Source organism: Triturus cristatus, chromosome 7 (assembly GCF_964204655.1).
Source record: "Triturus cristatus chromosome 7, aTriCri1.1, whole genome shotgun sequence".
NCBI lineage: Eukaryota > Metazoa > Chordata > Amphibia > Caudata > Salamandridae > Triturus > Triturus cristatus.
The window spans coordinates 1065706067-1065719638 of NC_140590.1; the positions used below are offsets into that span (position 1 = coordinate 1065706067).

The 13572-nt window shown below is 43.8% G+C and overlaps 1 protein-coding gene across 2 annotated transcripts in view; it reads right to left on the bottom strand.

Moving 5' to 3' along the window:
* Window positions 1-13572, bottom strand: part of LOC146811097 (E3 ubiquitin-protein ligase RNF14-like) — a 133924-nt gene that overhangs the window by 42027 nt on the left and 78325 nt on the right. For both annotated transcript variants that reach the window (XM_085618143.1, XM_085618144.1), the window contains exon 5: window positions 6413-6641. In XM_085618143.1, the coding sequence (XP_085474269.1) occupies window positions 6413-6641 (229 nt within the window). The remainder of the gene's footprint in view (window positions 1-6412; window positions 6642-13572) is intronic.

The following is a 13572-nucleotide window of genomic DNA, read 5'->3' on the forward strand; positions in this document are numbered from 1 at the left end:
TGTAAGGAGAAAGAACCAGAACTAGGAACACCTGAATTACTATGAAGGTAATTTCCTAAATCCATAGATTCTGGAATTGTAATAAGTTTGTCTGATGTTAGTGGTGTGAGGTCTTGGCAGTCCTCATGAGTGAATTCACTCATCAGCAAGATACTCTTGGAAAGGCTGAATCCTGAGGAGCCAGTTTGATATGAATACAAGAAGCACTGGCTCTTTTTATTGTGAGACATCAAGATCCCAGCGCTGCATAGCTTTAAATTCTTTAATCATAAGAGTTAAAAGCACCACATTGAGTTCTCATTTTGATTCAGAGTAGGCCTTTAGGTAAGCCCTTCATGACAGATTTAAAAACGGCTTGTTCATCTGGGCAACAGTTTGTGTGGCTCACTCAATATCAGATGCACATTGTGTTGTAAGCAGTAAGCACAAAACTCATTTCACTTTTTCAAATGAGCATCTGTAGACTCGGTCCTGGAACTGACCAAACTTTCATGTACTCCTTAGAGCAACCCAAATGTATGAATTGCAGAAATGTAGGAGCCATGCCTAGAGATTGAGAGAGTCCAGCCTTTGGTTACGGTTCTTGCCCAGGTTCCTGCTCAGAAGTCTGGTGCATGCTGGTAGATGAAAGTGACGGCACACCAACAAGTGGAGCAGTTTGGGATACCACATCTTTAAAGCACAGTTTGGTGCCACTAGAAGCATGAAACTCCAAGAGTCGCCACACCAACCAGTGCAGCAGAGGAAATGGTGGCAAAGAGAATAGAAACTGTCTGTCCAAAGCCAGAGAGAGTACTTCCCTATTGATACGGATTTCGGAAACCTGAAGGCGAAGCAGGAGGATATGGCATTTTTCTTTGTCATAAAGAGATGGATCTTAAGGGTACCCCACATGGTAAACAGATAGTCAACCATCGCTTGGTTTAGTTCCCACAAGTTTGATTTGACCCTGCTCTGCTGAGGTGAGCTGCCTTGTTGTTTCTCTTAGCATGTGTTTTGTAGTAACATTATTTTTCAGTCTGACAGCACATATCTATATGCCCTCCACTTCTTCGGACAATGAGAGAGAATGGGCTCTTCCCTGTTTAAGACGACTAAACATTATCATGTTGTCTGTTATCAATATTATTGTTTTTCCCTCAATACGCAGTCCTGAACTAGAGTATAAGGATGTTTAATAATTGTTCATGGTTCAGCCACAGGGTTTTGCTCAATAGGGGACAGAGATGGGCACCACAGTCTTCTAGTGATGTACTGTTAACAAGGGCATTTCAGCTCTAAGATGCGGTCAGTAGCTCTACCAGCGCAGGGCTGCTTCCCTGTGTTCTGTTGCCTGGACAACATCATGCCAGTCTCTGGAATCTGCGTCCACTATCTTTGCAGTTCGACCTTTGGGTGAAAATTTGTAATCAGCACATTGGAGCATAATGATGCCCAAAGGCATTAGTCTCAAAAGTACCATGATTATCCTGGATTGCCTTATGAAAGCAGATCTCTCTAGAATAGCCTTGACCATGTTAACCTGGCCGGATTCTGCAGCACTATTTATGCAGCAGAGTGCCTAGACACACTATGGATCTGGATAGGACAAGCTGAACTTCGCAAAGTTGACACCCAGTCCAAATTCTTGAAACAAGTTGGTGGGTGCTAATTCTCAGAAAAGGAGAAAACATGAACCCCATGTAGGAAGCTGGCTCTGTATATACTATACCAAAATGAGGTATAGGGTGCACAGAGTCCAGTGGAACCCTAAAGGTAGGCAGAGGTAAAAGTAGATAGCACCTTACTCTCTATTTGTGGTGGTGTGGGTGAGCAGTAAGGCTTTATCAGAGGGTAGTGTTGTACACACTCAATCAGCAAATGATGTCACACACTCAAAGACTGAACTCAGACCAATTTTGTTTGTATAAAAATATTATTAAGTTCTTTTATTTCTAGAACCAAGCCAAGCCTGGCACAGGTAAGTGAAATAAATGCTTTGCAAAATTGTATGCAGTATTTTACAATGGAATGCAAGTTCAAATGCAATTGATTGAAATACAGTTAAGTTAAAAATGTCGAAATAACTTTTCAGATTACTTTTTAAGTTACTTTTTCTACTCAGTGTGATATGCCTATATATCACACTGGGACATTTCCTAGAGAAAAGGTAAGTAAAATCAGTTTTTCACAGTTGTTTTTCAGGCTTTCATACAAATCAACTCCACATTTAGAACATTTTTCAAGGGAAAAAAGTCAATGTATTCCTATGGGTACTTGGTCTTTGGGCTGGAGTTTCTGGGGTTAGAACAAGGGTTCCCCCAGAGTCAAGGATGCACTCTCAAGCACTCTCAGCGGCACTAGGGCGGCCAGGTGCAGAGTGCTGAGGCCCAATGTTATCCAATGGGGATAGGGGGCATTTGGTTGGTGGCTTGCTCACAAGCAGGCCACAGGGTTCTCCAGGTGTTAGAATCAGGGGAAAGGGGGATCCGAGTTAGCACCCAAAGTACATCCGCAGCGGTGCAGGGGCGGAAGGATTCAGGGTGCTGTTTTGGGGTCGGGTACCCTGTTGGTTTCAATGGGGATTCCCCGGTTTTTGACAAAGACTGCAGGCTCGGGGCTGAAGATCTTCTGGAGGTGACCACCGGCTGCAGAGGTAGTTGCGATGCCTGGGGATGCTGGAATACTGTCGGTTGGGCCACCCAAGGCCGCGGGACGTCGGGTGCAGAGGTGTCTTTAGGCATCGGGTTTTCTTACCAGCACCGGTCACGGTCTGGGCGATCCTCCAGAAAGAGACTGCAGGCATCGCGGAGAGGGTCGAGGCAGGTCAGAGATCACCAGATCTCAGTTCAGGATCGACGGGGAGACCTCTTAGTGGTGTTGGGCCACTCGAACTCGGGACGGGGCGTCGGGTGCAGAGTGGTGCAGACTAGCGGATTTGGCCGGAGCCAGAGTCTGTGGGTGAACAAATTCAGTGTTCACAGGAGACAAAGTTTTTGGGGTGGAAGGCAGGGCAGGTCCTTTGGGTTCTTGTGGCCGCTAGCTGCAGGACACACTGGGATTTTGCTTCTGCAGGTTCGAGGTGGAAACAGGCCGGTAGGGCTGGGGCCAAGCCAGTGGGCGTCCTCCTCTTCTTAGCTTTGGCACAGCTTCTTTGGTCCTTCTTCTTTTCTTTTTAGGCAGTTCTTGTCTGAGGAGGCAAGGTTCAGGGGTACCCCTTAATACAAGATTTATGCGTTACAGGTAAGTAAAGGTTGGGACCAAGGGTCCTTTCCTTGGTGTGGGTACACCCCGTATTATGCCACCCTCCAGTGGGAGGGGGGCATATGCTTCACTCTGGTTGGCTGGGTCCCCCCATCTGCAAGATGGCAGGGACTGAGAGTTGTGCCTCACCTCGCCTCCCCCACATGAGGGGTGGGGTTGGCACACCTCCCTTTTCTCACTTGGTTTTCCCGCCGATTCTCCCGCCCAAAGTGGGGTTCAGAACTGGTGGGGGCCGTTGCTGGAAGCAGCAAAAGGGCTGGGGAAGCTCACAAAGGCAGCAAGCCTTTGAAGCTTCCCCTTTGTGGATCCTGGGGGAGGAGGCTTGGCACCTCGTCTTAGGATGTGCATTGTTTCAGACCCCCGAGAGCAGCAGGCTCTCGACCCAGGGGTCCAGAAACATGTCTGGTGGTGGCAGCTGGTGAGCAGCCACTCAGCCTGGACACTAGTGTTAGGTCGTTTTTCAGGGGGCATCTCTAAGATGCCCTCTGTGTGCATTCTTCATTAAATCCCACACTGGCATCAGTCTGGGTTTAATGTGCTGATTTTGATACAAAACTCCCCCAGTTTTCAGTAAAGCCATTAGGGTACTGTGGAGTTCGCAATGACAAGCTCCCAGCACCATATACTCTTAATGGCATTACTGCACTATCTAAGAATTGGCTTAGACACTGTAGGGGTACAGGGCTCATGCACCTGTACCCTCACCACTGGTATAGTGCAACCAGCTGGAGGGGTGGCTGATCTATGACAGGGCAGTGGGATGTAGGCATGGCACATAGGGATGCAACTCTTCACTTTGTTCTGCACCAAAACATGCAGCCTGCAAAGGAAGTGTGTGTGTGTAAAGGTACAGGGCCTCTAAGGGTGGCACAATAAGTGCAGCAGCCCTTAGAGGCCTTCCCTGGCCACAGTGCCCTTGGTACCTGTGGTACCATTTACAAGGGGCTGACCTGTGGCCAGGGAGTTACAATTGGGTTTTGTTTTCAATGCAGTTTTAGGGAACGAACATAGGCCCTGGGTACCTGGTTGGCAGGAACCCAGGGCACACTCAGTCAAAGTACATCAGCAGTTTAGCAAAAGGTGGGGGCCACCATACAAAAAGAGGGCACTTTCTTACACCCCCTAACTGCAAATGTGTAGCAACTGGCACCAGCAGCTTTGCAACGACTCTCAGAAACTTGATTTAGGTTGTGCAGAACGCAGACCAAAGCCTTGAAATGCCAGTGCACTCTGCCCATGGTACACCTGGGGAATCTGACATTTCCTGTGAATTTGGACGTGGAAGTAGGCATTGAAAAGGCTCAAATTGCCATTCAGTCATCTTGCAGTAGGTAATGAAAGACATCTACAAAATTTACCATCTTTAAAGACTCCTTTCAGATGAACTTGCAGATAAAATGCAGGTTTATGATAGAGTGTAAATAGTATTCCTTGTTCTCAAAAAGGGGTAAATCATGTGGTTCTACTCACATGCAGTTACCAGGCCAATCACCCCCTTTGCTCAGTAAGGTCTTCACTTTCCCCTTCCGGCACTTGGAGCAGGACCCAACTCCTCTCTTCCTAGAGGGGATAGATTGTAGCTGCTCCAAATTAGTGGCATGATGTTAAGATTATTTCACTCATTTGTCTGAAGGGATCCTGTCCAACCATGTGGTCTTGTGGGAAATGGATACCCCTTATCTTGGATGGTGGCAGCACATGATCCCCAGTTAACCCAGCTCGTCTTCTGGTGAAACAAGTGGTTCTTTGATTCTTCTCTCTTCGGACTCTGGTGTAGTCTGGAGTTAGGTTGCCCCACCAGGAATATTGCGATTGAGGAGGCTTGAAGGGCCACTGTTGAAGTTGTGTGGGTGCAACCATCTGGTGCTGGTTGAATCTGTCCTTAGTCCATAATGCCTAGTAAAGAGAGCAAACTTGGGTGTCTTCTTTAATGGTTTGCAAAGCTTCATATACTACTTACATATTTGTTGCCAGTTAGGGCAAGGAGGAAGCCTGTACATTTTAGCCATGACTAAGGACCTGGATGAGGCACATGTGGCAGAATCCCAAGTCCACCCACCCACGTATGTCTTCAAGGCATTTCATGATGCTACTGTACTGCAGCCAGAAACATTCTCGTCACTTCCTATTTAGCAACCAGGGAAAAAGTCTGCCCACTCTCTCCAACTGTTCCAAATCATAATGAGCGAGACGAACTGCTGCATGAATGGTGAGGGATGTGTTGTAGATATTGTATTCCCCCTCTCTTTCTCTGAAGAGACCACCTGAGCAACTGAGAGAGAGGAAGAGAGTCTGCTGCCTGGCACGAACAGTGGCTGCAAGGCACAGCTCTCCCTAAAGCTGCCTGACCAAATTTGTTAGGGCTCCACACTAAGAATGAGTAAAATATCCCCTTGCTACAAAGTTAAGCTTACATTGTAGACTTGCCACAAATGTACACAAAGCCTGCTAGAGAATACGTGTAACTACAGAGTAACCACTACCATTTACTTTAATTGGAACATATCAGTAGCATAAGGCTTCCTTAAGCTGTTAATCATATCTCCTTAGTATAAATAAATTATCATCTCATTTTCAAAACTAATATTACCACTTGGGCATAATACTTATTGTGACTGACACATGGGCTGACTGAACTAGTTGTTTTACTTCGAAACAAGCTGCAAGCTGAAGCCTCAGCTCCTCAAACTTTGCTTTCCCTTCAAAGTCACATTCAAAGGGAGATTCCTGGCAATTCAGTCGACTCACAGTAGGTTCTGGCTCATTTGGTTAAAGGAACTCTGGCAATGGTTGTCATGATGTTTACCAAACTGGCTCAGAGTACTACAGGCCATGATCTAATAGTGTGACATTTGTCAAAATCTATAACTTGTGAGAAGGTATTCAGAAAACATGTTTCGAAATCTTCAGAAATAGGTGAATGTGAATAAGCCCTCATAGTACGGTGGATAAAAGGGAATTACAATGACACTATGAAACTGAGGTTCCTATTTCTCTCTGTATGGTTATTGGTACTCATATAGTCCATATAACAAAGAAGCAAAGAGGTGCTTAGCGATACCATGACATTATTATTATTTTTTGTTACAAAATGCAGTGACATCTGTGCTGATAATACAAGAAAGCAGTCTAAGGCTTGTGATGCAGAAATATAAATAAATAAGGGTACCTGCTGTTACTTTACATGGTGAAACTCCATGATAGGTCATTTTACACATTGTACAAAAAGCATAGTGGCAACACGAGCAGATTCCCATAGTGCCCCCAGGTTCCTGCATCACTGGGGTCTGACAGCTGGGGCGGGGGCAGTACACCACATCTGCCATGAGGTCCAAACTAGACTGCAGGAGGAGGCGATCATACCGGGAAAACAACTGATCTCCAACCAGCTGCTTCACCTGTAGAGACGAAAGTAAAGCCACTGTACTGCATTGCAGAGTAGGACAATTACACCCCACTAAACATCTCTCCAAGTTCATGAAAAATTAAGGCACTGACCCCACCCCCCTTTAAAGAGACAATCCATTATTAGTAGGGAAAGCATTCAGAAAAACAAAAATCATCATGCAAAATATTAAAAACTTGAAGGTAGGAATATTAAACGTATCTTTTTGGCCGCAAATATCTTATGTCTGCCTCTTATGTTACCAACTTATTGTAAATCCTGAAGTCATATAATACTATGCAACACAGTACAATATATGTTTATAAAGTGTGAGCAAGATGGTCTACATAAACACAGCCTTCCCACACAGCACGTTATTACCTTCCCAGTACATTAGTTCCATAAGGAACAAAAACACTGGAACCTGTCAGACAGTTTCCTTTTCGAACCACATTGCATGAAGAGGTCTTTTGAACTGAGGGCTCTTCTGTCATCAGGTAATTATGTTCTTTCAGAGTATGATGGATTTCAGTTTATGCCACCCATGAGGGAATGTACATTTTGGCACTGCATGCTCACTTGGTCTGTCTGTCTTGTTTTGAAACCTACAGGAAGAATTCTCAAACTGCTAGGGACCTTTGGCTGGACTGGTCCCAGCCTCAGGGAGATGAAGATCTATTTCAACAACCTGCAGTGATGCCTGCTGAAACTAGGGAAGCTCCGCCTGTTCCAATAGTGTCACCCGTAGCTTCAATCATAGGCCAGCAAGAGTGTTTCTCTTCTGTGTCTACCAGCCCATCATTATTCTCCTAAATATCACCCAAAGTAGGTATGCGAAGGGGGGAGGGGGGTGAAAGAACTACACACACTAACTATCCTGGTCACACCTTAAAAAAAGTTTAAAGCTTGTAAACCCTACTGGGAGTTCTTTCACTTATCAAAAGCTCATGGATAGTTGCACCTCTCCACCTCCAATCAATGATGGAAATCTATAAAACGAAATGTGTCCCTTCATTTACTTATGAGTAGGGATTTGGGGATGTAGAGAACAAATCCCTTTGAGATTTTTAATTATACTTTTTAAAATGGATTGTGGGCTTACCAAACTCTTCTTCCGTTGGTTGAAATGGACAGTGGGCTCCTATGGATCCCAGTTGGTCTATTTTCACATGCAACTCTTACTAGATCAAGGCTAGTACCCTGATTTGCCCACATATTAGCAATGTCAAGGATCCTAGTCTGCATGGATGTCAATGAATATCTGATCGTTCCTCTAGCGCGAGACAATGTGTGTCAGCCAATTGTATCACTAGAAGGAGGCTGAGAGAATCTGCACAGTTATCTGAATTCTCCGTAATGTAGCATCTCCCTTTTAGTGCTACTGCAGCTACAGAGGAGTATTTAGGGTGTGGTTTTCATCCCCATAAACATAAAATACTTAATATGTATTACCAGTTCAGTTCATACGTCTTTATTTCGCTAGTTACATCATAAAAGGCAGTCTATAAAAAGTGATAATACATACACCATAATTCATAAAAGACTGTTTAAACAGTTAAAAAACAACAATATATAATCTTTAAGACCTTTCTTAAAAAAATTATTAAACCTCAATTCAAGACGTGATTTGCATATTAAATTTGTAATCATATAATTTAAGATATCTCAACATACATTAGACCTGTCTGGCTCCAATGATCCATGCCCACCCTAAAAATTTCGCCACACCAATAACGATAAACTCTGAGGTATTAAATCTTAGTTCACATAATGCATCTGCACACCTCCTGGAGTTCATCCGCTTGCAAATAGGCGTTAGCAATTTGCACCTTGGCACCGAGTAGGCAGGGCAGGCAAAGAAAAAATGGCCAACACTTTCCCTATATTCCTTACACCATGGACAGTATTCATTTGGCTGACCTTTCCAATTTTTAGTAAAGGATCTCAGGGGTAATGACCCCACCCTAAACTGGTGGTATAATTTTCTATCTAGACTCCTCGTTATTACATCCCAGTAGTCCTCCAGATGGGGATCCAATTTATAAACTAGGAACTGACCAGTTAATGTAAGCAAGTCCGATTGCGAGACTAATTGCTGCTTAACAGTTGCCCAGTATAGCATTTTGAAATCTTTAGTAGAGGGAAAGGCATTTGTACCCGGATCAGACCACAGTAAACTAAGTCTCATATTATCCAGAATTTTCCTTACTTCTCTAAACCAGGGAATTTTTGCATAACCCGAAATAGATCTTATGTCTTCAATTTCTTTAGCAAATAAAGCCAATTCTGGAGTAGTCCAAATGCGTCTCCATAGGGCTACCAACCGGTACCGTGCTTGTTCCTTTACTGTTTTACAACCCATATCTATCAGTAAGTGTTTAATTGGTGTAGATTGGGGTAAGCTAACCAACTTACGTAGGAATTTATTTTCTATCCTTTCCAAAGGAGTTAAATCCTTATGTCCCCAAAGATCAGCACCGTACAATATGGCAGAACTAATCCTTGCATTATATATTTTTAAAGCTGGCTTTACCCTTTTAGTCAGAGATTTACGTTGCTCCTGGATTAGTGTACCCGTAAGTCGTGCAAATTTTAAGCAAAGAACATCCACCTGTGGCTGCCAACGCAAATGAGAATCTAAAGTCACCCCAAGATAGGTCATGGCATCCACCTGTTCAAGCTCAACCCCATTCATGCTAACATGGCTTTTTAAAGGTCGAGTTTTAGTTAGTACCATGAATTTAGTTTTGCTCACATTCGCCTGTAGATCATTTAGTTTACAAAAATCCTCAAATCTGTTAATCGCTGTCTGTAGACCCTTACGAGTCTTAGAGAGGATTAACGTCTCATCGGCAAAAATGAGCAGGGGAAACTTAGTACCTCCTAAAGTTGGGGCGTCAGTAGGGGTTTCAGGAAAAAAAAAAAACCACTTGATTAATAAATAACAAAAATAAGGTGGGAGCCAAAACACACCCCCTGACGGACTCCACGGGTTACAGGAAAACAATCCGTCACCTGGCCCTGTCTCCCCCACCTAACCCTAGCAAAATTGCCCGTGTGAAGTCTTATCACTAGTTCGAGAATGTCTTGCGGCATCCCGATATCCTCCAACACGGCCCATAACTTTGCCCTGGCACGAGATCAAAAGCGGACTTAAGGTCCACAAAAGCAGCATATATAGTTCCACCACCCAATAGCACCACTTTCCAGTATAACTGGATAAATCTAAATACCTGGTCAATGGTGCTAATGCCAGACCTAAAACCCGCTTGCATTGGTGACAGAATACTCTCCTTCTCCATCCAGATCTGGATTTTTGCAAGGATCATCCTTGCTACAACTTTCTGTAGGGCATCTATAAGGCTAATAGGGCGGTAGTTTTCTGGGACAGAACGATCTCCTTTTTTGAAAATTGGGAGAATTTCCGCCCCTTTCCATGAATCAGGAATCCTGGCCCCACTAGCAATAGCATTAGCAATCTTAGTAATATAAGGGACCCAGATCCACTGATCTAATTTGAAAAGATCTGCCGGGATGCAATCCATACCGGGTGCTTTCCCCGAATGTATCAAACCCAGTGCCAATTCTGTGTCCTCATTCAAAAACATTAAAGATTGGGATGAAGGGGCACGCAATTGTACCGGATATTCTATCGCAAAATCGGGTACATTTGCTGCTCCCTTGAACTGGGAATAATAAAAATCCACCCAGGCATCAGTGGGGACATGATTTTCTGGGATTTGCGAGTCTGTGTTTCTGCCCCAATTCACCACCTCCCAGAATTTAATCTGGTTGGAAGATAGACAGGCCTCGTAGAGGTCCTGCCAATGGGACTCATCCCACTCTCGCTTCGCCTCCCACAAAACCTTTTTATACCTCCCACGAGCCTTTTTAATGTCAAGGCTAATTCTAGATTTAATAACTTTAATCAAATCACTATGCGCCTCCCTACATGATATATTATACCATTTCTGTCCGAATCCCATAGTTACACTTTTCCCAGGGTTTACAGGTTTTGACAATAGAGTTTTTAATTTTTTAAATAGCTGGTCATGTGTGTTGCTAATCTGATGTAATGTATCTATAGTAATAGGCAGATCCTGAAGAGCACCCCAGGAAGAGGATACTTCCAGGGATAACTCATGCAACAATTCCTGGTACTCCAAGGCCCTGGGCCAGCGGACCCTACGTCTGTCATTAGTGAGAAATGTTTCTGCAGTGTGACATCTCACTGGATCTGATCCACCTTGGCCAGCTAAGTATTTTAAACTTAATACTAAAGGATTGTGGTCGCTCTCTGGGCGAGCAACAACCTCCATATCATCCAACAGGGACCAATACTCCATTTTTAATAAGATATAGTCAATTCTACTAGTACTGGCCCCATTATCATAAGTAGGAAGTCCGTTTTTATCAGAAAGGGAGCGACCATTGGCCGCTCTTAGCCCCCATTCCAAACACAAACCGAGCCAGTGTAGAGCTGCCTCAGTTGCCTTTTTGATGGGGTTTAGGGCCAAGACTGGAACGTTCCAAACTGCATCTTCCTCCTCCCGTATATCCTGATTTTCACACGCCACGGGTTCAAAATTACAATTCAGATCCCCTGCAAGTATAATGGGGTTGTCCCTCCCAATTACTTCTAGATATGAGTCTAACTCATCAATAATTGCAGGACACCTCCCCCCCGGCAGGCCACGAGCATAAATGTTTATAATAAACAAGCTCTTGTGGTCTGCCCTACTTAGTTTTATTCCCAGGATATCAGGGTTCAAAACTGGAACATCCACTATCCTGTAACCATTAGTTTGCCTGACCCATATAACTAGGCCCCAGAGGGTCTACCCTTTTTCCCCTGTATTGCTGGTTTATAAAAGTTTAGGTAACCTGTCCGATATAACGGTTCAGGTGCCCAACTTTCTTGAAAAATTATAATATCAAACCTATCAATGAAAACTGTCCAGTCCTCCGAGCCTAACTTCCCCTTTAGTCCCGCAATATTCCATGAAACAATTTTCAGCCCAGTTTCATGAAATATTAATTTTTCTTGATTCGTTCCCCCCATTGTTGGGCCCTGCTCACCCTTCTTTGATAATAGACAACTGACAGGGGGATAACTAACTGTAGCAATCCCACAGATCTTGTCATTTTTCTCTTTATTCCTACCAAGATCTACTGAGATCAAGTCACATAAACTACAACAGGCGGCACCATCTGCTACTGGGTCATTATTATTATTATAACCCTCAGCAACTCTAACGTTAGTATCTGGTAAGCTGACCCCACCATTATTGGGGTCTACTAAGACCAAATCACAAATTACAGCAGGCGGCACCATCTGCTACTGGGTCATTATTATTATTATTAAAACCCTCAGCAACTCTAACGTTAGTATCTGATAGACTGACCCCACCATTATTGGAAGGAAGTCAATCAATACACTCTAAATCAGAGAGTGGTTCAAAACGATTATGCAGATGGGGGAAGGAATGGGGGGAATAAGATACCAATCCATTTAGGAGCCTACCCTTGGATTTACCCTGATAATTAAACATAGGTATAGTAGGAGGACCCCCATTTCGTTTTGGATAAAAATAATTAAGGTCCAAAGTTTGCACATCACCCATCCTACCATATCTAGGTTCCCTACGTATAAAATCCACCACCCATGAGTCCCTAAAATTGACAATAATACAATCCCCCTCTAGGTCCTTAGGGCAATGCCCCACCCATTTTACTCTTCTGACATTAAGAATTTCCGTAACAGAGGTCGGTGGGAGAGGTCTATTTTTATTCAGCCAAAAGACTACTTTATTTTTAAGCTCCCTAAATGTTTCGGTTTTTTCACCTTTAACAACCGATACTCCCGTCAGGATTATTGTATATGGTGTGGCCTCAGGAGGAAGGTTGATGCAGAGGGCATTCTGTTTTGGATCCCTCTTGACAGGCTCAGCTGGAGGGTTCTCTAGGCTCCTCAACATTGGAGCACTTTGGTTTGACTTTGGTTTCTCCTTTGCACTTCCCATGGATTCCTTATCAATATTAACGTCTTTGGTATTTCTACTTATCGATGGTTGTATGCTAGAATATTCAGCAGGGGCGTGGATTTCAGGTATAGTACATACGCCCGTCCCAGAATTTTTGGTGTTTTTAGTTAATGTTTGGGTCATATTTTGCTTATTCAACAATTCTTTTAACATCTCATTGTTAGCGATAACTGTTTTCTCCAAGGATTCCATTTTAGCATTCAACAATCTAGTACGTTCAAGTAGGGGTATCATAAGTGACTTAACTATTACTTCTATACTATTTAATAATTCTTTCTCATTACCTGGGACCAACGGACATGATGGACTAGTATCGGTTAACACAGGTATGGGAAGGTGAGAGTTGGAATCAGCCGATGGATTCAGTACTGAAGTATTAGATTTAGGGATCTTAGATATACCTCCCTTTTGAGCTCTATTCGCTCTTTTCCTTTTGCGACGTTTAATAGTCTGGGAAACCCCCTTAAATATTTGGGGTTGAGCAGAACAACCAGTATGTAGGGCAACATCCTCCCCACTGGAGTTAGTATCACTCGAGGACAAGCCATCACCTATTATATTTTCAATGGATCCGTCCTTATGATGACATGAGCCTACCGGCACTGGACCAGGATCTTGTTGTAGGCTTGTATTTTGGACTATAGTGCTCACTTTACTAGGAGAAATCGCGGTAGCAAATTGGCCCAAGGAAGAACGCTTGCCTGTTATAAGGTCTAAAGATAAACGTTTCTCTACAAAGGCGATTTCTTTTTCTAAGATACCCGTCGCTTTAATTAAAAAGGCATCAAGGGGACCTGTTACCATCCCTGACGAAGTCTGGACTTGTACCAATCTCTCTTTCCCTGAGCATAAGGACATGATGGCAAATACACAATAAAAGATCCTAGTTCATACACAAGG